General features: G+C 34.2%; 1 protein-coding gene across 10 annotated transcripts in view; it reads right to left on the reverse strand.

Moving 5' to 3' along the window:
• The window catches only part of CSPP1 (centrosome and spindle pole associated protein 1), a 381696-nt gene that overhangs the window by 260995 nt on the left and 97042 nt on the right, over positions 1-23659 (reverse strand). For 6 of the 10 annotated variants that reach the window (XM_087864846.1, XM_087864847.1, XM_087864845.1 and 3 more), the window contains 7 exons: positions 12611-12763; positions 9428-9540; positions 7354-7503; positions 6812-6958; positions 3780-3884; positions 1747-1813; positions 857-974 (listed from right to left, as the gene is read on the reverse strand). In XM_087864846.1, coding sequence (XP_087720972.1) covers positions 857-974; positions 1747-1813; positions 3780-3884; positions 6812-6958; positions 7354-7503; positions 9428-9540; positions 12611-12763 — 853 coding nt within the window. The remainder of the gene's footprint in view (positions 1-856; positions 975-1746; positions 1814-3779; positions 3885-6811; positions 6959-7353; positions 7504-9427; positions 9541-12610; positions 12764-23659) is intronic. The other 4 variants (XM_087864853.1, XM_087864850.1, XM_087864849.1 and 1 more) reach the window with 1 other exon arrangement.

The following is a 23659-nucleotide window of genomic DNA, read 5'->3' on the forward strand; positions in this document are numbered from 1 at the left end:
TAGATGCAGAAAAGGCATTTGATAAAGAAGATGTGATATACATATATAATGGATTATTCAATCATCAAAAAAAAAATGAAATCTTGCCATTTGCAACAACGTGGATAGAACAGGAAGGCATTATGCTAGGCAAAATAAGTCAATCAGAGAAAGACAATTATCATGATATCTCACTCATATGTGAATTCAAGAAACAAAACAGAAGATCATAGGGGAAGACAGGAAAAAATAAGACAAAATCAGAGAGGGAGAGAAACCAGAAGACTCGGAAAAAAATGAGGATTGCTGGAGGGGAGGGGGGCTGGGGTAACTGAGTGATGGACATTAAGGAGAGCACATGATGTAATGAGCACTTGGTATTATATAAAACTAATGAATCACTGACCTCTACTTCTGAAACTAATAATACATTGTATGCTAATTAACTGAATTTAAATGAAAAAAAATTTAAAGAGTAAAAGCATATTGGTTAAAGAAAAAGCCACTTTGCCAAAAAAGAAAAGAAAGAAGGAAAGAAAAAGAAAACCTACCACATACTACAAACACAAACAGACTTAATAAATCATATACTACTTTGGATTAGTTGCACTGAGTCCCGCCACTAGGATATAATTATTTAACTATATTTCTTTTGGGGGAAAATATATTTCAATATTACAATTTCACCAACAATCTGTTAAAAACTTTTCTCAAAACTTTTCTAACTATCCATTCTAATAAATGTGATTTTACAATAAAGACTCATTAATCCTGTTTCAAAACTGTAGAATTACTGGATAGGTTCTGATTCACGTATAATTCCTTTTCCTGAACACAAGAACAATAAAACAAACAAAAAACGCAAGTTGAAACTTGCCTTATATGAATTTCATCATCACTGTCCATGTGTAGCAACCGCCCTTGTAGACGCCGTTCTTCACTACGAAGCTGTTTTCTCATTTCTGATAACTCCATAATTACATTTTTTTTCTCCTCTTCAAATCCACATTAATAAGTAAAAGATAAGACAGGTATAAGAACAGAAGATTAAACATTCAAAACACAACCTGACTTATCACAAAACTAAAATGCTCAGAGACACATTTTTATGAGTTATTTTTAATGTTTTATAAATACAGATCGTATTTATGAATACCAATAAGATACAGGAACTACCAGACTTAAAAAATATTCTTGGGGTGGGAAGAGTACAACTATAAAGAGGCAGCACAAGAGAGTTCCTTTGTGGTGATGCCACGGTTTGTTTTTTTTTTTTTAAAGATTTTATTTATTTAATAGAAAGAACATGAGCAGGGGAGGTGGCAGAGTGTGAAGGAGAAGCAGACTTGCCACTGAGCAAGGAGCCTGATGTGGGGCTTGATCCCAGGACCCCGGGATCATGACCTGAGCCAAAGGCAGACACTTCACCACTGAGCCACCCAGGCGCCCCTGATACCACAATGCTATACCTTGATTGTGCAGTAGTCGCACAAATTATACATAATACAAATGCACAGAACCACACACAAACACATATCAATTACTTTGTGTTAAAATTGTGAGACCTGATGGAGGTCCATAGAACATACCGATGTCAATTTCCTGGTTATTGTTTTATATAAGATAGTACCACTGAGGGAAGCTGCAGGAAGGGTACGCAGGACTTCACTATACTCTTATGCAACATTCTGTGAGTCTATAATTATTTCAAAATAAAAAGCTTAAAAGAGAAGTATTGCAGGTTACAGACTTAATAATTAACTCTACCTTCTGCACGGAGCTGGTTTCGCCTGGCAGGTACCGGAGGAGACTGTGCCCTGGATATGGAATTTTCCTGTTTAACAATCATAACAAAGATATACTCAGTATGTCTTCCCTACTCAGAAGCTTGAAAAGAATAATTTTATGAAGTAACTATATGTAAAAGAAACCAGATTTTCCACTGTCCTACCTATATACTTACCTACATGTATTTTTCCTTCCCATCACAATGGGAAGACAAAGACAATCCCATCACCTGTTCTCTGCACCTGTTAAGTGACTCCCACCTCCTCCCATCACTCTTTTCTCAGCTTATGCTTAAAAATCTCTTCCTTCTTGGGGCACCTGGGTGGCTCGGTTGGTTAAGTGGCTACCTTCGGTTCAGGTCATGATCCTGGAGTCCCAGGATCGAGTCCCGCATCAGGCTTCCTGCTCAGGGGGGAGTCTGCTTCTCCCTCTGACCCTCCCCGTGTTGTGCTCTCTCTCAAATAAATAAAATCTTAAAAAAAAAAAAAAAAAGCAAAAAACAAAAACCCTTCCTTCTTAAAAAAAATTCTTATCTCCTCCATCACTATCTACTGTCCCTTCTCTACTTCCCTCTACAGCCATCCTTTCAAGAAGAATAGGTACAACACGGTGTCTACTTCCTCATGCCTATTCCCTCCTCACCACACAGCTACTGCCTTTGCTTCCATACCCTATCACTCCACTAACACAGCTCTCACCAAAGTAACCAGGTGATCCCCAAGTGACACATTCAATGGGCATTTTACACCCTTGTTTTACTTGGCCAGTACCAACTGATATAGCCATTCTCTGTCACTTTCTCTGTCTCTATTTCCTTTCTCTGTTTCTTAAATATTTAATTCCCTGGTGTTCCATCCTCAGCCCTCCTTTCTTCCCCCAAACTATTCCTAGACAATTGTATTAATCTGACGAGGAACAATGTTAATGGCTTCCAAATCTACAAAACCAGTCCAGAGCTCCTTCTTTACCCACAACCCATATTTTCAACCACCCATTCTATATAAATCTCATAAGAAACTGGAAAGTTGTCACTGATGCCTACACCCCACACACACAGTCTGTAAATGCCATTATTTGTGTCTCTTGAGTAGGTCTTGAATTTGTCACCCATTCTCAGTTCTTAATGTCACTGCCTTTAAGTCCTGAAAGTCTCACAAATGCACTTCTCCAAAAACCACTGTAACTTCTCTCCATGTTTATGGTCTTACCAACTTCTAAAATACATCTCCACACCAGTGCCTGAGAACATTATTTAAGACAAATAGGGCCATTCTCCAACTTAAAACATGTCATTCTCCTACTGAAAGTATTACAAAGCATCCCCGTTCATTATCTACCACAGACCTACTAAATCGGAATCTCAGAGGGTGGGATTCAGGACAATGTTCTAACATTTGCTTTGTCTATTCTGGTAATTGGTTCATTTGGTATCTACTCTTCTATGGGAATAAAGTCAAACTCCATACAACATCCTACTTATGTCTTGACCTCCACCTCTTTTGTCACCCTGGTCAGGCATTATGAGGCCAGAGCAAATCATGTTGTATTCTTCTCCATGTGTGCCATACGGTTTACACTTCCTTCCATGATTTTGCACATCTCCTCCTCCTCTTTACTGAAAATTCCTACTTATTCTTCACGAGTCAACTCAAGGATCAACACTTCTGGAACATTTCCCCAGCATTCTTTTGATCATAGCTCAGTCTAAAGCATAAGGGACTTCATTAGCATAAATATAGCTAGCCAGACAATATATTATCAAAGAAAAGGCCTTCTTGAGAGGGCTGGATACAAACCATTTAATTATAATCTGTCAAAAGAATTTACACTTCATGGCACCAAGTATTATCAGTTACAACTGATGCAACAAATAAATTCAAACATTATCTGTATTTCAAATCTGAAAAAATGTAAACAGCTAAATATGACGAATAAAAAAAACTCACTCAATTCCCTAAATTCACCTAAAATAACTTAGCTAAGATTAACAAATCAAAAGAAAAAGTATATACCTGAATAAAGGAACTTATAATGCTGTCAACTGAAGGAGGTCTTTGAAGTCTGCTTGCAATTTTGTTCTGAAGAGCAGGAACTACAGGAGAAGGCTGTCTCAAGCGCTGGGGGAAAAATTATACATATATATGTATGTGTATATATACACATGCAAACACATACAATATAAACACATATGTATATATACACACACACATATATGTATGTATACATATATATGCACCTGTGTGCACAAACACCCCTAATAGTTAACAAGACCATTTAGGAAGTTCAAAATGCTTTTGCTTTTATTTAGTAAAATACTTTTTACCAAAAAAAAGTCAGAAATTCAATTATGTAAGATCAAAAACATCAGTTATGATAACAATATCAAAATCAATTTATGTTTATTAAAAACCAAAGGACTCTCAGAACAAAAAATTTCAACAAACTTAAGTAAAGCAACAGCATACCAAATATTAGGAAAACAACAAAAACAAAAAATAGAACTAAGGTAAACACTTGTCTTAATAACAAAAAGAAATAGGACAAAACAAAAAGCAAAAATTCATCTCTGGAAAATAATATAAATCAACCTCTAAAACCTAGATCCCTTATCACCAAGAGCATCATGATGAGGGAATTTTCCAGATCACAATAGCATTCTATGTCTCCATAAGACATAAAAGAGGGTTTCAGTTTACAGTGTGATAAAGTTAACAGTTTCCAACATCACATTAAAATCAAAATGCAAAAAACATAAAAATTCCCAACAAAATGCAATAATAATTATCTGGTTAAAAAACACAACACACACACCCAGACCAGAGTATATGCATGGATGTTAAATTGTTCATTTTGCATGGTACAAAATCAAATATTACTTTCACTGGTGACTTTGACAAAATTAGAAATATATGAGAAAATCTTTTCTTTTAAAACCCCTAGATGACCACAAGCAGATTTATAAAGACAAACTAAACCTTCTAAAGGACCACAGAGGATGAAGCAAACAAAGCATACTTCACGTAGTGAGAAAACAACTATCAAGCAAGCATAAACAAACAAACAAGTCAGAAATTCAATTAACATGATCAAATATATTGGGTACGATAAAAATAGATGGATTTAGGTATCACTGTTCAAAAGATCATAATTCTCCGATCAGATAAAAACTGAGTTAAAAAAAACCCATAAAACCAAATTCAACAAACCAAATATATAAGCTAAATAAAAAACAAATGGTGACGCAAAGTAAAAACTAAGAAAATGGACAAAAATTTTTATCAGGCATATATAAATAAAAGAAAAGTTACGCTAGCAATGATAACTTCATCACTGAGAGAAAAATACATTAAATGGAACAAAGCTGGTTTAAAACTCTGGTACTTTACAACTGAACTAGAACAGTCATAAAACTGTATATTCCTAAGGAAAGCATTTTCTCTTAAACATAACAAATTGGCAGAAACACAATTGTGGAAAACTAACAATTATCTTTCATTTTTAAATAATTTTACAAGAAAATATTCTCTGTGTTTTCCACTCAATTTTGCTATAAGACTAACATGGCTCTAAAAATATTAATGCTATTAATTTAAAAAATGAATGACATTTGAATAATATTTTAAAAGGCAGAACAAATATATATCCAACTTTAAGAATGAAGGGTATTGCCTAACATTACTAGAACACTGCAAATAAATAAAACAAACAAAAAACACAGGTGCTACTTATAAATTCTCTTTTAAAAAATGTTTCAGCAGATTCTAACTGCAAACACTTAGTTCTATCACCATAATATCCTGGGGTGAGAAATCAAATAGTTTATCTGAACCCATCAAAAATAGCTCACATTGTCTATAATAGGTTACACACTGAATAGTGTACCAAACCACATCATAAATACAGAAGAGCCCACTGGTTAAAAGTAGTCTTTTTGTGAATGCTGCTTAGGAGAAATAATCTAAATTTCTGAAAATCATTTTCTTAAATTAAATTGGGCTAAACCTATAGCACATACAGAGTTTTTCAAAGTGTGGTCCACAGGCCAACTACATCTGAACCCCTAAGAATGGTTGTAAAATGTAGATTCCTGGACTACCTCAGACTTATTAAAATCAGACACTTTATAGGTAAGACTTGAAGATGCATTTTTAACAAATCCCCAGTGATACTTATGCATATAAAATTTAAAATATAGCTTTGAGGGGCGCCTGGGTGGCACAGTGGTTAAGCGTCTGCCTTCGGCTCAGGGCGTGATCCCGGCGTTATGGGATCGAGCCCCACATCAGGCTCCTCCGCTATGAGCCTGCTTCTTCCTCTCCTACTTCCCCTGCTTGTGTACCCTCTCTCGCTGGCTGTCTCTCTCTCTGTCAAATAAATAAAATCTTTAAAAAAAAAAAAATATATATATATATATATAGCTTTGAAATATGAGCAAGGGTGTAAACTGGAGCTTCATAAGTGGCTTCCTAGAGAGAAAACCTCTGTCTGAAAACTTTGATCCACCACACACCTAACAGTGAGTATCAACGTGGCTCAGATATGGACTTCAAACCAGTCCACTGTGAGCCACCAGTTTCTTTTTTAATTTCCAATCCATCAAGGATAAAAGTATAGAACAGTAAAAATGACTTACTAAATACATGAAAATTTTTAAAAAGACATTACACAATTCAAGTCCAACTTTTTTATCAGATCCAACAGACATATAATTACTTTGACAAATTGCTACAAAAGTTTCCACTTACTTTCCATTTCTGTATTACTCTTATCATGAATAGCTGGCCAGGTGCTACTCCATAGACCATGGGAACAAGATTAAGAATGACTAAGGTAAGTAAACCCTTCACATTCACTGGGAGGAAAAGGGCAGCAAAGCACAGTGACATGATCTATACAGGAAGTTCGGTGTGCTGCATCCAGATGAAGTAGCAAGATGGAAGGGAGGGACAAAAGCATCTCCTCCACTCTTTTGCTTTTGCTAACAAGGCCACAGTGAAAGTGGTGTAAACTACAGGTTTAACTGACACTTTTGTCTGAAAATTACCTTTGTTTCTTCCCCGATTATATTTTCTCGTGCATAGTAGTGCTGAAGCTGCAGATTATGTTTTTCTTCCTCTTCTTTCTTCTTTCTTTCTGCTTCTTTTCGTCTTTCCTCAGCTAATCGAATAAGCTCTTCATTTTTTAGCCTTTGCTTTAAAACAAAGAGAAAAATACACACTTCATACACACATTCTATAGTCCATTCAAATATCTGCTGTCTTATTTGTCTGAAATAAAGAGATAAAATTAAAGATACAGATGATACAGTGGTCTTTAACAAAAAGAAGCTATTTAATAATAAAGCATTAGTCATCTTTTTATAACATCCTGGTCAGCCTAAACTAATTTTTGGCTTAAAAAAGTCATCATTCATCCCTTTTCTTAACTTAGTCTTCCACTTTAATAAAATAGTATCCAATAAATGGATATTGCTCTGGTATTTTCTAAATGTACTCTAGGACTGTTCTCCTCTGTAATACCTTTCCAAGTCAAAATAAAGATTTCACTTCCAGGTTAAGTAGTAAAAGAAAGTAGGGAAAAATGCACCTCCTCCTCTTTCTCCCTTTTCTTTTCCTGTTCCTCTTCATACTCTTGCTGAATTCGTGCTCTCTGTTCTGCAAGCCGTTTTTCTTCTTTTTCTTCTGCAATTCTCAGTCTCTCCCGCTCTGCTTCCTCTCTTTGTTTCTTTTCCTCAATCTAAATAATTAAACCCAGTTATTACTTTGAAAAACTAATGAAAGTTAGAATACCATGTAATATTTTCTTGTATACTATGAATTCAACATTGATACCCTCTTTTTAAGTTCATAAATTCTCCAGCTTCCTATATTTTATTAGGAAGGCTACATGATGTAATGTTGAGATGTGAGTAAAATTCCAGCTCTACCAAATACTTACCCACTGAGTGACTTTAAGGAGACATTCTTACTCAGTTTTGTCATCTGGTAGAAAGAGTTATTAATGTCTCCCTCTCCAAGGAGGCTTAAAGAACTGAAGTGAAACAATGTATGTAAAAAAATAAAAACTCCTCCTGTTTACACATATCCAGTAAATAACTCATGATTATATTACTTTATAATGATCATTATTATTATGTCTCAAAGTTCCTTGGCTTGATTAGTATCCTGAAACAACAGTGTAGTATTTTAGCATTTAATCATTCCTTATGCAAGAACCCCTTCCCCAGAATGCCCTTTCTTCTTTCCTATCTACTGGCAAGTGGTAAGGTAAACAAGTATCTTAGCCACGAGGATTCATAATTAAGTTTCATCTTGAATGTCACCTGGGGCCTAAAGTGCTGAGTACTCTGGAGAAATATTCTAAGGCAAAGTCTAAGATCTGAAAGGAAAAGGACCCTGAGATATAGTTTACATCCTTCATGAATGAGGCAGAGAAGAATGGCAGCAAAGGTATTGGGAATTCAGGATGCTGGTTTTAAGGTTATCAATAGATTTTAGTTACTTTTAAATAAAATGGTTATGGCTATTCATATTATTTTCATTGTTCTTGTCTACATTTCGTCTAGTTTCAAGGTTGTTATATCCAGTGTTATCAGTCTTTTCAGCTCTAAAACCTTTACTCTTCTTACATGTCCTATGATTTTACATGCGAGGGCTACTTCCAACACTTTTTTTCAAACAACATTATTAAATATGCACAATCCTAATATTTAGTACTAACAGGGTAAACATAATCACTTCTTCAAGTACAGTATACCCAGACAAAAGGTCAATTATGATCTATACAACAAAACCTCACATTTAACACTCAGTTCCCCCTTCTTCCTATTCCACCAAAAAAAAAAAAAAAAAAAAAAAATCACAATCACAAAGTCACTTCTCCGTTAAGGGTCACAATCATAAATGGATCACACACCTAAGAAATCCACAGAAATGCCATTCCAACAAAAATGCTACACAGCAGTTCAAGAGAAAAGAGGAAAGCTATCATCTAGGTAAGTTGTTTTCAAACTGTATAATAAAAAGGTGCTTCACGGGTCCTGCAAATATTTTATCAAATTTTATCTTTCACCTCAGGCTCCACCCCTAGTATTCAACACAGGAGCAGACATAGTATGGGTATTCAATAATTCTGTTTGCTTAATAAACCCTGGATACTCAAGTGTCTTCCTTTGGGCATTTTTACTATTTTTAAATGCTATTTGCTTATATACATAAGTGAGGTAAATAATTGCAAAATGTGATTATATCTGATTTTTAATCATTTACAAACTATACTGAGCCAAGAATATATCATTTGGAAAAAAATTATTGATTTTCTACTAACACAAGCATCTAGAAATATTCATTCTATGCCTACTAAGTGAATATTTTATTAAGTCAGTTTTAGGTATGTCAGCATTCTTTAACAATTAATGATTTAATGAAGTTTAGAAAAGAGTAAGACAACTGGCATGCCTAACATGTCTCCATATTCCTTTTTCAGATATAAATGAAATAATATCATTTTATACTACCTATATCTGATGTAAATGAGATATCTTAAATAACTGTGGAGGTATTTTAGAATTTATTCTTTATCCTATGAATAAAATCTTTGCAAGCTTAATTTATTACAATTCTAACAAAACTTTCAAACTATGATAAAATAAGCACTTCACCTGAAAACGAAGAAAATTCTTGTATAATTCTTGCTGTTTAATCTGAAGTTCAGTTGGAGGCTCACAAAAAATATTTCCCCGAGCAAAAGGAGAGCTCTGTGTTTGCACATAACCTTGAAAGAGAAATTTTGCAAAAACATACCATTACTCAATGGTTAGAAAATACAAAGGTTACAGAATAAAGTTTGCTAATAAATCCATATTGTGAATAAATGTGCTAACTACAGAAGTCCAGAGGTCAAAAATCAGAAGAGGAAGGCTGGGATTAGAATCTGAAGACCAGATGAAAAGTAATGAGAGGAAGAAAAATGGTGAAACAAAAAAAGGTAGTTGAAAAATCTACTATGTCTAAATCTGAAAAGACACCAAGGAAACAAAAGGTAATAGCCTAAACAATTTTAACTGCAGCAAAGACTTAAAGTAAAATTTATAGAGAGAAAAAAGTACATTTAAGTTCTTATGTAAACACCCTTTTCTTAAGAATATGCTTAATTATATATTAAAATCTAGTGTGTGTATATATATGTTAAAAAATTTATTTTAGAAAATCAGTAATTCCAAAAGTCTTTTCATCTATCATTTACGATAGATTAGAAAGCCAGCTCTAAAAATATTTTTCCAAATTAGAATGATACTTTTATCAGTACAATAATTTTTATTTAAAAATTCTATCAAAGTAATGGGATATAAACATGAACAATAAAAATATGCTATGTGTTCCTATAAATAGAATTATACACTCTGGGGAAGGATTAAATGATTTCATTAAGGCAACCTGAAAAATAATTATACCCCAGGAGTCTCTCCTTAAATGCAGGAAAAATATATTTAAATTTAAGTCTCACATAACTTTTTATATTATTTTTTAGTTACTGACTCAGTCTTTATACCATCGATCTAAAGCATTTCTTTCTCTCACTCATGCTTTGCAGTTTAGCTGCCATTTAGTCCTATTTTGCCTTTGTGTTTAAATTTACTAATGCTTATTTGAATAGATCAGGAGAAAGTCAAATCAATAAACATTAAAATGTTATAATGAAAAGGTGGATTAGCAAAACAAAATTAAGTTTTTAAATGTAAGGTTTTTAAAAAATAAATTTCAAAAATAAAATCATAGGGAAACACATGCTCTAAACCCACGGAAATGTATCTAGGCATCGTAATAAGCTAAACACTAAGTTTAAGTCAAATTAATATGGACTTCGTAAATATGGTTCGTCATCCTAGAACCATAAAGTAAAAGAAAAACAATGAACTTTAGGAAAGTCCTCAAATAGGCCTAATGAAGAGAAAACTTTTAAGCACACTTTTTTATATTTTCAGATATATTCAGGTTCCCTAAGGCCTTTAAAATATTAAATGCCACGTGTATATGTATGTGTAAACATACATATACATATGTAAGCATACACACACACACACACACATATATGCTAGCACAGCAACAAATTAGGTGACTAGATAGTTTCTTGCATTCAGAAAGTCTATTTTAGGTTAATCATTAGGGAACTTCAATACACACAAAAAAGGGAAATTTTAGCATTTTATAATTTTGTATGATTTCTTAAACGAAAGCACCCTACCCACAATACCAGCACCAAACCCTGGCAGTATACAGAAAGGTAACAGGCAGTAAATTCTGCTGTGCATATTCAGTCATCAAGCTTGTGTGCTTTCTTGGGAAAGGGTCACAGAAACTTGATTTTTTTCCAGTGTTTTTGCTTGATAAGCAGAGCTAGTTGCCTAAGTCGTTATTAATATGATAGAGAAAGTTCCGGGTGAAGACAGAACTTCAAACAATACCAGATGTGGCAGAAAAGGGTAAGAAAAAGTATGTAGAACTGGGATCTCAAGACAGACTACTAGAAGAAACAAATGAAGAGAAAAATAATGATATATCAAAAAGAAGTCAAAATTTCCTTCAATAAAATGAAAGGTGTTTTTACTGCACAATGAATTTACAAAGAGTGGAAGCTAAATTAATAATTAGATAAAAATTTAAAAATTCAGTTTTAGTGCTCCAAAAATGAAGAGTGGATCCACTAGGTAAAAATCTCTTGTGGATCAAAGTAAGAAAGCACTTTCTCGTAATTACAGATCCAGCAGTGGTACACGCTGTCTGCGGAAATGACAAGTAGCACATCTCCTAAAATGTTCAAAAAGAGCATAGAGATTAGCACTACCATCAAAGGCGTGAAAGATGAAAGGCTGGTGATTCTAATCATAGCTCCCTATTTAATCTGCCCTGTTTGGCCAGGCAGTCATATGGGTTAAAAATTTTAAAAAATTTTTGAAGACTATATGATCAGTCAGAAATATTTTAGAAGGACTTTCTAACATAAAGGTCTTTACCAGTCTAAAATCAAAACTTTAATGGAAGTACAAAAGCAGAATTTGTAGTAAATAAATGGTTACTTTTACAGGCATCAAAATATAGTGAAAGGTGATAGATATATCCTTTAAACTTCCTTTGATTTTAAAATATGTACATACTTTCATATATGCTTGATAAAGAAAGATGATAACTTTCCCTGCCAAGTCATAAAGAAAGCTACTGAATAATTTCCTATTTATAGAACCTTTAATTAAAGGATGTTGTTTGATAGCAAATCAAAGATATTGCTTAAGAAAGGGAATGAAACTTTTTAAAAAAAAATAACTTCATTTCTTTGACCTTTGTGGTTTTATAAGGGGAGGGCAAATGATTACAAAATAAGAAAAAAATAAAATTAACAAAATAAAAATAAAGTAAAACAAAAATAAGCAATTTATTGGTACAATATCATATCACATCTGATGCATTTTCACTAATTCAAAAAGTTATGGGTATAAGAAGCAAGAGAGACTATTTGTCTGTTTATGTGTAAAGAGACTATTTGATTTTAAGAAAGTCCTCCCACCAGCAAAATAAAAATTTTAGCAGCAGCTAAAGTATACATAAGTTATAAAGCTGAGAAGAAAAACATAGTATTAAGAAGCAAAGTATATTTCCCTATTCACTTTTTTCAAAATACTTAAGAAAAGGTATTGTAAATAACATGAATACCATGTTATGCTTCCTGACTCAGTGTAACCAAGTTCTCAAAAATCACAATACGACCTTTGTCAGGCAAGAGAAGAGAAATGTTACTGAACAACTTTAGAAATGTAAACAAACAAAAAAAATAGAATGTGATTAAAAACCTGAGTTTTTATTTGTAGAATCTTCTAGGTTCTCAGCATTTGAGGTGGCTAAATTTTGGTCTAGAGATAGAACAGCCCTTTTATCTTCATATGTTCTTGCATCTGGGTTATGGTAGGCATCTATATTTTGTCTGTGCATCCTATTCAAATCAGCTGAGAGGGAAAAATAAGCCATTTATTTCAACAAATACATTTTTGTAATTAGTATGCTTAATACATTTTCTTAAAGTAGAGAATCACAGAGAAAACAATAGGACAGAGTTGGAATAATTCAATGGCATCTTGGTGTCCTGAAAATAGAAATTATTAAAACTTGTAAGATTTTCAAAAAATAACCTTATAAAATAAACTCAAAATCAGTAGAGACCTTAAGAATGTCAGATCTTTGATAAACCATAAAAACTATATTCATATCTATGTTACTTAAGAAGTTGGAATCTCTTTAATACAGAACAAACAGCAACAATTCAAAACAAGTCATAGCGAAATTTACCCAACTTCATTAGCATTCATAATGAAAAAATATAATCATGTAGTGCAGAGTTTTAAAATATATCCATAAACTCTTTTGATGGTCCTCCCTTAAAATATGGAGTTCAATTCCCCTCCCTTTAAGCATAAGCCAGAGTTAGTAACTCATTTCCTATGAATAGGATATTGCAGGATGATGCATCTGACTTCCAAATCTACTACATAAAAGAAGGAGGGACTATCTGGCAAGGAACAGAGATTTCCTGAGCCATGTGAAGGAGCCATATTGAAAACGGATTCTCCAGTTCCAGTCAAGCCTTCATACGACTATAGTCCCGGCTGACATTTTGGACCCCAAACTCATGAAATACCCTGAGACAGAAACACCCAGCTAACCCATTCACAAATTATTGACTCACAGAAGCACAAGATAATGAATGTTTGTTATATTAAAACATTACACGTTGGGTAATTTGTAACACAGCAGTAGATACTACACACACATCACAAAAATCTGAGCACACAGAATCAGGTCAAACAAGTCAATCTTAAAAAGACACTTGAATGACTACAGAACTCTAAAGCTAAAACAAAATAAAACTAGTTCTTCTCCACAAAACAACTGGGATAAGGGACTAGCTGAAATCACAGAGAAACTAATTACGAAAAGAACTGCCAACTGCCAAGAATTGGTAAGGAAAAATTAGTTAGGTACTCTTGCAATCATCACCAAATCCTGGGATCTATCTGGATATGGGAGGCAAATGAAAAGAGAAAGATGATGATAAACTTAAGGTCTTGAACTAACAGCTGTGGTCCCTAAAAAGTCACCAAATTACACAAAAGAACTCAAATGGGAAATCACTATCTCATCATCCAAAATTCACCAGACCAGCATAAGATCAATCTATATAAATGAGAAGTCACTATGAATAACAATACATACAGTATTCTTCCATTTTCTATTACAAGAGTATAGTATAGTATAGATCAAGCTCACTCCTTGCAAGATGATAACCAGAGCTCTGTTACCAAACTAACGAATGCTCAGGGAATGCAATCTCATTTTGATATTCACTTACACAAACTATAAATTAAGAGATAAATGTCCTATAAGTAAACAAACACTAGTATAAGCTTCAAAATGAACATGTTTTACTTTACTGTTGCGATTATACAGAGTCTTCTCAATTAGATAAGTCAAAGTGTTTATGTAAAAAGAAAACTGATGTCAGCAGAGTACATAATTATTTAAGACTTTCAGATTAAGCAATCAAGACAAGTCCATATTGCTATTTCATGGAAAAACACTATCAATCAAGCAGTCACTCCTTGTCTATCTTTCTGTGAGGTGGTAAAATAAAAGGTTTGGAATCAGCTAAAAATCAAAATTAAAAAAGGCACTTTGGTGAAGAGCATAATTTGCCAATTGCAAAGATGTGACTGAAAAATGGCCTTCAGGAGTGCCTGGGTGGCACAGCGGTTAAAGCATCTGCCTTCGGCTCAGGGCGTGATCCCGGTGTTATGGGATCGAGCCCCACATCAGGCTCTTCCGCTATGAGCCTGCTTCTTCCTCTCCCACTCCCCCTGCTTGTATTCCCTCTATCGCTGGCTGTCTCTCTCTGTCGAATAAATAAATAAAATCTTTTAAAAAAAGAAAAGAAAAGAAAAGAAAAATGGCCTTCATTTCAAAAGCATACCATCATATCATTTAATATAAAATTCTAGCTACAATAGCACCAAAAATCATATGTTATCTTGGAATTAACTTAACCAGAGACGTAAAGGATCTATATTCTAGAAACTACAAATCACTCTTGAAAGACATTGAAGATGACACAAAAGATGGAAAAATATTCCATGCTCATAGATCAGAAGAATAAACATAGTTAAAATGTCTATGCTACCCAGGGCAATCTACACTTTCAACGCCATCCCGATCAAAATACCAATGACATTTTTCAAAGAATGGGAACAAACAGCCCTTAAATATGTGTGGAACCAGAAAAGGCCCCGAATCGCCAAGGAATTGTTGAAAAGGAAAAACAAAGCTGGGGGCATCCCGTTGCCAGATTTCAAGCTATAAAGCTGCGACCAAAAGACAGCATGGTACTGGCACAAAAACAAACACATAGACCAATGGAACAGAATAGAGAACCCAGAAATGGACCCTCAGCTCTTTGGGCAACTCATCTTTGACAAAGCAGGAAAAAACATCTGGTGGAAAAAAGACAGTCTCTTCAATAAATGGTGCTGGGAAAATTGGACAGCTACATGCAAAAGAATGAAATCTGACCACTCTCTCACACCATACACAAAAATAAACTCCAAATGGATGAAAGACCTCGATGTGAGACAGGAATCCATCAAAACCCTAGAGGAGAGCATAGGCCGTAACCTCTTTGACATCGACCACAGCAACTTTTTTCATGACACATCTCCAAAGGCAAGAGAAACAAAAGAAAAAATGAACTTGTGAGGCTTCATCAAGATAAAAAGCTTTTGCACAGCCAAGGAAACAGTCAAAAAAACTAAGACGCAGTCCACGGAATGGGAGAATATATTTGCAAATGACACTACAGGTAAAAGACTGGTATCCAAGATCTACAAAGAACTTCTCAAACTCAATATATGGGAAACAATCAAATCAAAAAATGGGCAGAAGATATGAAAAGACACTTTTCCAATGAAGACATAGAAATGGCTAACAGACACATGAAAAAATGTTCAAAATCATTAGCCATCAGGGAAATTCAAATCAAAACCACACTGAGATACCACCCTATGCCAGTTAGAATGGCAAAAATTGACAAGGCAGGAAACAACAAATGTTGGAGAGGATGTGGAGAAAGGGGATCCCTCTTACATTGTCGGTGGGAATGCAAGTTGGTACAGCCACTTTGGAAAACAGTGTGGAGGTCCCTTAAAAAGTTAAAAATTGAGCTACCCTATGATCCAGCAATTGCACTACTGGGTATTTACCCCAAAGATAAAGATATAGTGAAGAGAAGGGCCATATGCACCCCAATGTTCATAGCAGCATTGTCCACAGTAGCTAAATTGTGAAAGGAGCCGAGATGCCCTTCAACAGATGACTGGATTAAGAAGTTGTGGTCCATATATACAATGGAATATTACTCAGCCATCAAAAGGAACGATTTCACAACATTTGCAGCAACTTGGACGGGACTGGAGGAGATTATGCTAAGTGAAATAAGTCAAGCAGAGAAAGACAATTGTCATATGGTTTCACTCATTTATGGAACATAAAAAGTAGGAAGATCGGTAGGAGAAGAAAGGGAAGAAGGAAGAGGGGGTAAACAGAAGGGGGAATGAACCATGAGAGACTCTGGATTCTGGGAAACAAACTGAGGGCTTTAGAGGGGAGGGGGGTGGGGGATTGGGATAGGCCGGTGATGGGTATTAAGGAAGACACATATTGCATGGTGCACTGGGTGTTATACGCAAGTAATGAATCATGGAACTTTACATCAAAAACTTGGGATGTACTGTATGGTGACTAACATAATAAAAAATTACTATTAAAAAATAATAATAAATAGTAATAAAATTGCTAGCTACAGAATAATTCTACAAAGAACAGAATAACAAAAGAAAATATTACAGATTAATGAATGTGAGAATAGTTCTACTCTCTGAACAATTTATCTGTCTAACCAGGACTAAATTATGTGATAGCTACAGGTAAACAATACTTAAATTTTTTTCACTCCTTATTTTATTATCCTTTTTTATAAACCTAAATACTTTGAAATTAAAGTTAATTTTTTTTTAAAGATTTACTTATTTATTTATTTATTTTAGAGAGAGGGAAAGCAAGTGTGCATGTGCATGATCTGGGAGAGGGGCAGAGGGAGAGAGAGAAAGAGAGAAGCCGACTCCCATCTGAGCACAGAGCCCACCACGGGGCTCGATCCCACAACCCTGATATCATGATGAAGTTCGATCCCAAAACCCTGATATCATGACCTAAGCAGAAATCAAGAGTCAGACACTCAACTGACCAGCCACCCCAGTGCCCCGTAAAATTAATTTTATAAGTTAGTTGTTGTTTGATGGAAAATACCAAAACATTTTAAAGAAAATGGCTGAAAATATTTCTATAGGCCCAAGATTATTCAGCAATCATGACTGATACACAAACTCTTCTATAAGTCAATTCAGAGAGCAAAAGAAAATTTCCAATCCTAATTTGACTAATAACACATATTTCAAAATTAAAATATACATACTTACCTTATAAAGATCACAGTCTCTACAACAAATAAAAATCTAACTGGTGGTCCATAAAATAAATCTTATGAACTTAAAAATATTAAAATAACAAAAAGTATATTCTCTGAACAAAAGAGAACATACATTAGAAGTGAATAGAAGAAAGTTACCTGGAAAATACCCAAAAATATGGAAATTTCAAAAACTCATGTCTAAATAATTAATGGGTCGAAGAAAAATCACAAAATTAGAAAAACTGAATGAAAATGAAAACACCATACCAAATTTGTGCTACAGTTAAAGCAGTACTCAAAAGGAAATTTATAACATTTTAAAATGCATATATTAGGGGTGCCTGGGTGGTACAGCGGTTAAGCGTCTGCCTTCGGCTCAGGGCGTGATCCCGGCGTTCTGGGATCGAGCCCCACATCGGGCTCCTCCACTATGAGCCTGCTTCTTCCTCTCCCACTCCCCCTGCTTGTGTTCCCTCTCTCACTGGCTGTCTCTGTCTCTGTCAAATAAATAAATAAAATCTTTAAAAATAAAATAAAATAAAATGCATATATTAGAAAAGAAATCAAATCATAATCTAAGCTTGCACACTGAGAAAACAAAAAGAAAATTAAGTACAAAGCAAACTAAAGGAAGAAAACAGACAAGATGAGAGCAAAAATAAATGAAACATGAAGAGAAAAACAACAGAGAAAAATTAATGAAAAACCAGAACTGGTTCTATGAAAAGATAATAAAATGAATAAACCTCCAGCAAGACTGGCTAAGAAAAAAAGAATAAACAAATTACAAATATCAGGAATAAAAGAGAAACTATCACTGTAGATCCTATAGACAAACATTAAAGAATAAAATACTGTGAACAATTTTATGCCAATAAATTCAAGAACTTAGATAAAATGGATAAATTCCTTTAATGATTCAAACCACAAAAGTTCACACAAGAAGAAATAAACTGATGTCTTTATGTACTAAAGACATAAGGAAGAAGTAAAACTGTTTACAGATAATTCATGGTTTAAAAACTTTTCCAAAAGAAAATTTCCAGCCAGAATGGCTTCACTGGTAAATTCTAGCAACAAAAGAGGAAACTTTTACCAACTCATATCTGTAAAGCCAGCAACATCCTGATACCAAAACCAGACAACATTATAAGAAAAACAGACGAATATCACTTATGAGTCTAGATGCAAAGATCCCTAACTAAATACCAGCAAATCAAATCCTACAATAAAAAATAAGAAAAAAACAAAATATGACTAACTAGGGTTGATGCCAGGATGAAAGAGCAGCTCAATATTTAAAAAATTAGTCAATGTGGGGCGCCTCGGTGGCTCAGTTGGGTAAGTGTCTGCCTTCGGCTCAGGTCATGATCCCAGGGTCCTGGGATGGAGCCCTGAGTCGGGCTCCCTGCTCAGCAGGGAGTCTGCTTCTTCCTCCCCCTCTGCCTGCTGCACTGCCTACTTGTGCTCTCTCTAATAAATAAAATCTTTAAAAAAAAAATTAGTCAATGTAATTCACCATGTATCAATAGAGTAAGAAAGATGAAATTATCATTTCAAAAGATGTAGAAAAGCACTTGACAAAATTCAACATATACTCATGTGAAAAGTATGAGCAGGAATAGAAGAGAACATCCTAGACCTGATTAAAAAAAAAAAAAAATCTACGAAAAACCTACAGCCAACATTACAATGAATGGTGAAAAGACTGAATGCTTTCCACCTAAAATCGGAAAAGACAAGACTATCTATTCTAATGATTTCTAAGCATTTTACTGGAATTCCAAACAAGTGCAAAACACAACCAAAATAACTAAAAGGCAATCAGACTGGAAAGGAAGAAGTAAAACTGTTTGCAGATAACATGATTGTCTACATTAAAAAATCCCAAAGAACCTACGAAAAAAAAAAAACTACTAAAACTAGTGAGTTAAGCAAGAACATAGAAAAATCAACTATTTCCATACACTAGCAATGAAAAAATGGCTACAGAAATTTTTAAAAGTATCATTTACCATTTAAAATAGCATTAAAACACATGAAATACTTATGGATATAATTAACAAAATATATTACAGTATCCAAAAACTGCAAAATATTGCTAAAAGATGTTAACTAGGAGTAATAAGTAGATAAATATTCCACACTCATGGATCAAAAGACTTAATATAGTTAAGATGCTGGCTGTCCCAAACTGATCTTTTTGTAAATGCAATCCCAGTGAAAATCCCACCACACTTTTTTGCTGAGGTTGACAAACTGATAGTAAAATTTATATGAAAACGCAAGGTAGGGAGGTCGAGTAGAAAAAACAATCTTGAAAAAGAAGAACAAAGTTGGAAGACTCACACTTCTCAATTTCAAAACTTACTACAAAGCTACAGTAATCAAGAGAGTATGGTATGGGCATAAGGACAAACCTCTAGATCAATAATAATAATAATAATAATCACAAATAATTTTATGGTCAATTGATTTTCAACAAGCGTATCGAGGCAATTCAATGTATAAAATGTTCTAAAATTGTGTGACTGTAGCACAACTCTGTGAATATACTAAAAACTGCTAAATTGTATATTTTATTTTCTTTAAAGATTTTTATTTATTTATTTGTCAGAGAGAAAGAGAGAGTACAAGTAGGGGGAGCGGCAAGCAGAGGGAGAAGCAGGCTCCCTGCCAAGCAAGGAGCCCAATATGGGACTCGATCACAGGACCCCAGTATCATGACCCAAGCTAAAGGCAGACGCTCAACCGACAGAGCCACCCAGGCATCCCTGAATTGTATATTTTCTTATTTTATTTTTTTTTTAAAGATTTTATTTATTTATTTGACAGAGAGAGACAGCCAGCTAGAGAGGGAACACAAGCAGGGGGAGTGGGAGAGGAAGAAGCAGGCTCCCAGCAGAGCAGGGAGCCCGATGTGGGGCTCGATCCCAGGACCCTGGGATCACGCCCTGAGCCGAAGGCAGACGCTTAACGACTGAGTCATCCAGGCACCTCTGAATTGTATATTTTAAAGGGATAAATTGTGTGGCATGGGAAATGAGATCTCATTAAATTAAAATTTTAATTTCTCATTTGGGACACTGTACTAGGTCGTGGAAGATGTTAACATCATGGGAAGCTAGGTGAAGGGTACACTCTATATCTTTGCAACTCTTGTCTAAGTCTTGATTTATTTCAAAATAAAAAGTTTAAAAAAACACACACGGTGAGATATCCTACCTACTCAATAGAAAGGTTAAATACGAGGGCTGATGAGGATGTAAGGCAACCAGAAATCTTGTGCTTTGCTGGTAAGAATGCAAAATGGCACAACCACTTTGGAAAATGGTCTAGCAGTTGTTTACAAAGTTCAATATACACTTACTTACTATACGTCCCAGGAATTCCATTCCTATACATTTACCCAAGAAAAATGAAAATTTACGTGCACATAAAGACCTGAAGGTAAATGTTTATAACAGCTTTATTTAGAACAGCCTTAAATTTTAAACAAGCTAAATATCCATCAACTGGTAAAAGGATAAACACTTATGGTACCTCCACATAGTAGAATCCTATTCAGTAATAAAAAGAAGTAAACTATAGACATGTACAACAATATGGGTAAATCATTAAAACTAAGAAAAAAAAACACAAAAGGCAATACTATTGTGTCAGAACGCAGATCAGAGGTTAGCAAGGGTACAGTGTTGGACAAATTGGAAATGTTCTATATCTTGATTGTGGCATTGGCCGCTGGAATCAGCTGTCAAAACTCATTGAATAATAAACTTAAAAATGGGTGAATTTTGTCATATGCAAATTGTGTCTCAATAATCAACATAAAAACAAACATAAATCTAAATGGGACAAATACAATAAAGAAATACAAATACTTAATCAAATATATATGAAAAATGTTTAATCTCACTATTAATCAGTTAGAACTATGAAATACTTTTGTTATCTTTCAAATTGGTTAAGTATTTTTAAATTTTTATTGATTTTTTTTGGAGTGGTTTTTAAGAATTTTAACATATGATTGATTCATGTAACATCACCATCCCTATAATCATATTAAGAGTATACATGTATGTCCCCATTAGAAAGGGGCTGCTTCACTTAGCATAATTTCTTTGAAGAGTCTTTCAAGTTATTATGTGCATCAATAGTTCATTCTTTTAATTGCTAGATAGCAACCCATGGTATGAATGTACCACAGTCTGTTTATTCATTTACCCACTGAAAGTCATTAGAACATAGTTTTTTTTTCAATGGAAACTTGAAAAAAGAACTTTAATGAATAAAGAGCTAAGAAAAGAAACATTTTAAGTGTCGTACAAATAATAAAAATGAGAGATATTTTAAAAGGGTTGATGCAAAAAAAAAAGGGTTAATGCTTTTCCAGTTATATGGGTGATAGATTTTTTTTTTTAAGATTTTATTTATTTATTTGACAGAGAGAGGGGCAGCTAGAGGGCAAACACAAGCAAGAGGAGTGGGAGAGGGAGAAGCAGGTTCCCCACTGAGCAAGGAGCACGATATGGGGCTTGATCCCAGGACCCTGGGATCATGATTTGAGCTGAAGGCAGACGCTTAACAACTGAGCCACCCAGGCACCCCTGGGGTAATAGATTTTAATATTTATTAATAACTACTTCCCCTTATGGAGATCATCCCTAGAGAGTAAGATAAGGATGAACATTATATTTCCTTAATTTCTTTGTAATAAAAGATCAAAGATAAAACTGGAGTAACTAGAAAAGCCAGCAATCAAATTAAAGTTGGCCAACAGAAAGCACAGAAGTTATATGATCTTAGTCATTACACGAAGTAAAGCAGAATACAGATCTTCACTACATGTTTCAAATATAATAGAAAAATTACATTCTCCTCCTTCCCTCCCTCTCTAAAATAGATCAGTCACAAATAAACTGATACCCCTTAACAGTTGAGTTTACTTGCTTTGAAAATACCATTAAAAAAAGAGTTCCACTGTTTCTGATAAAATAGTATACTTTTCTATCACATGGCATGACTGTAGCATTAAATAAGCAAAGTAAATATTACCACTAAAAATGAAAAACACAGAAAAGTTTGCTTCATTACTATTAAACCAAACAATTCTAAAACAGTATTTTATAATTCAATAACCCACATTTATCCTACTCCCTTCCACCAACTAAACACATACAGAACAACATAATTGTGTGAACTGGAAATAATCTTAGAGGCAAGCTTGAAAGTCCTAGGAAATTACTCTATTCCAGTGTTTACCAAAGTTTCAGTCATTTAAGCACCTCCTTCCTAGTAACTACTATGTTTCTATCAATTCACTATTTAAATTCACTGCAGCAAAGACTTAACTAGATGCTTATCAATCTCACATCCTCCTCCTAGGCACTATAATTAGGTCTCCTTATAATTAGGTTTGAATATTGGAGCAAAGACAAAGCAATATTCCCTCCACTTCTAGGCCAGAGCCCCCCACAAAACTCTCAACTCATTCTCCCACCACTGAACCCTTTACGGCTGCTGGAAGTGAAGGGTTTCAAAGTGGAGGAATGACACAAGAGAAGAGCCCTGGATTCCTCAGTCACCTCTTGGAGGAGAACCACCCAAACAGCATCAGAATGTGACGTAAGTGAGAAGTAACTTTTACTGCCTTAAACCTTAAGCCTCAAGCCTCTGATAATTAGGGGTGGGTTGTTAAAGCACTTTTTGTTAAATGCCTGAACTAATACCTGTACTTTAAAAGAAAATGTTATAGCACTATCCTTAAATGAAAAACTAGTGTTTTAACATATATTCAAATAAACAGTTAACTTTTAAAATAAAAAATATTTATCTATGTATCACTAAAATCACCTCATCTGTAAAAAGAGTAAGAGTTCCAGTCTTAAAAACCGTGAGCAAAGTATGAGGTGAAGACAGGAAAGGAACAAATCTTTGGGGAAGAAAAGAGTTATCTTAGTAATTTAAGTGGATCTCAAATACATCTTTTTAAAAAGCCATCTTTAACAAAGAAGCAAAAGCATAATATTAAAGAACTCCTAATAACTCAATATCCAGAAAGTATTCTGACTACATCCCTCAACTACCCCTATAATAATGTGTAATACCTGAAGAACAAAATGAAATCTACATTCTTATCATTTAATGGGTTTCTATTATTCATTTCTCATTTCTAATAAAAAAAAATTTTCAAAAACCTATCTTTGTCTATTTTTATTCTTATCTAAAAGCTAATCTTAAGAGACCATCCCAGTATATATATATCAAGTTTTATAAGACCTCTTTTTTTTCAAAGTGCTGGCTGTTGTAGTTTCTAGATCAAACTTTT

The sequence above is a fragment of the Ursus americanus genome, chromosome 9, assembly GCF_024610735.1.
Source record: "Ursus americanus isolate L20-20 chromosome 9, mUrsAme1.1.p, whole genome shotgun sequence".
Classification (NCBI taxonomy): domain Eukaryota; kingdom Metazoa; phylum Chordata; class Mammalia; order Carnivora; family Ursidae; genus Ursus; species Ursus americanus.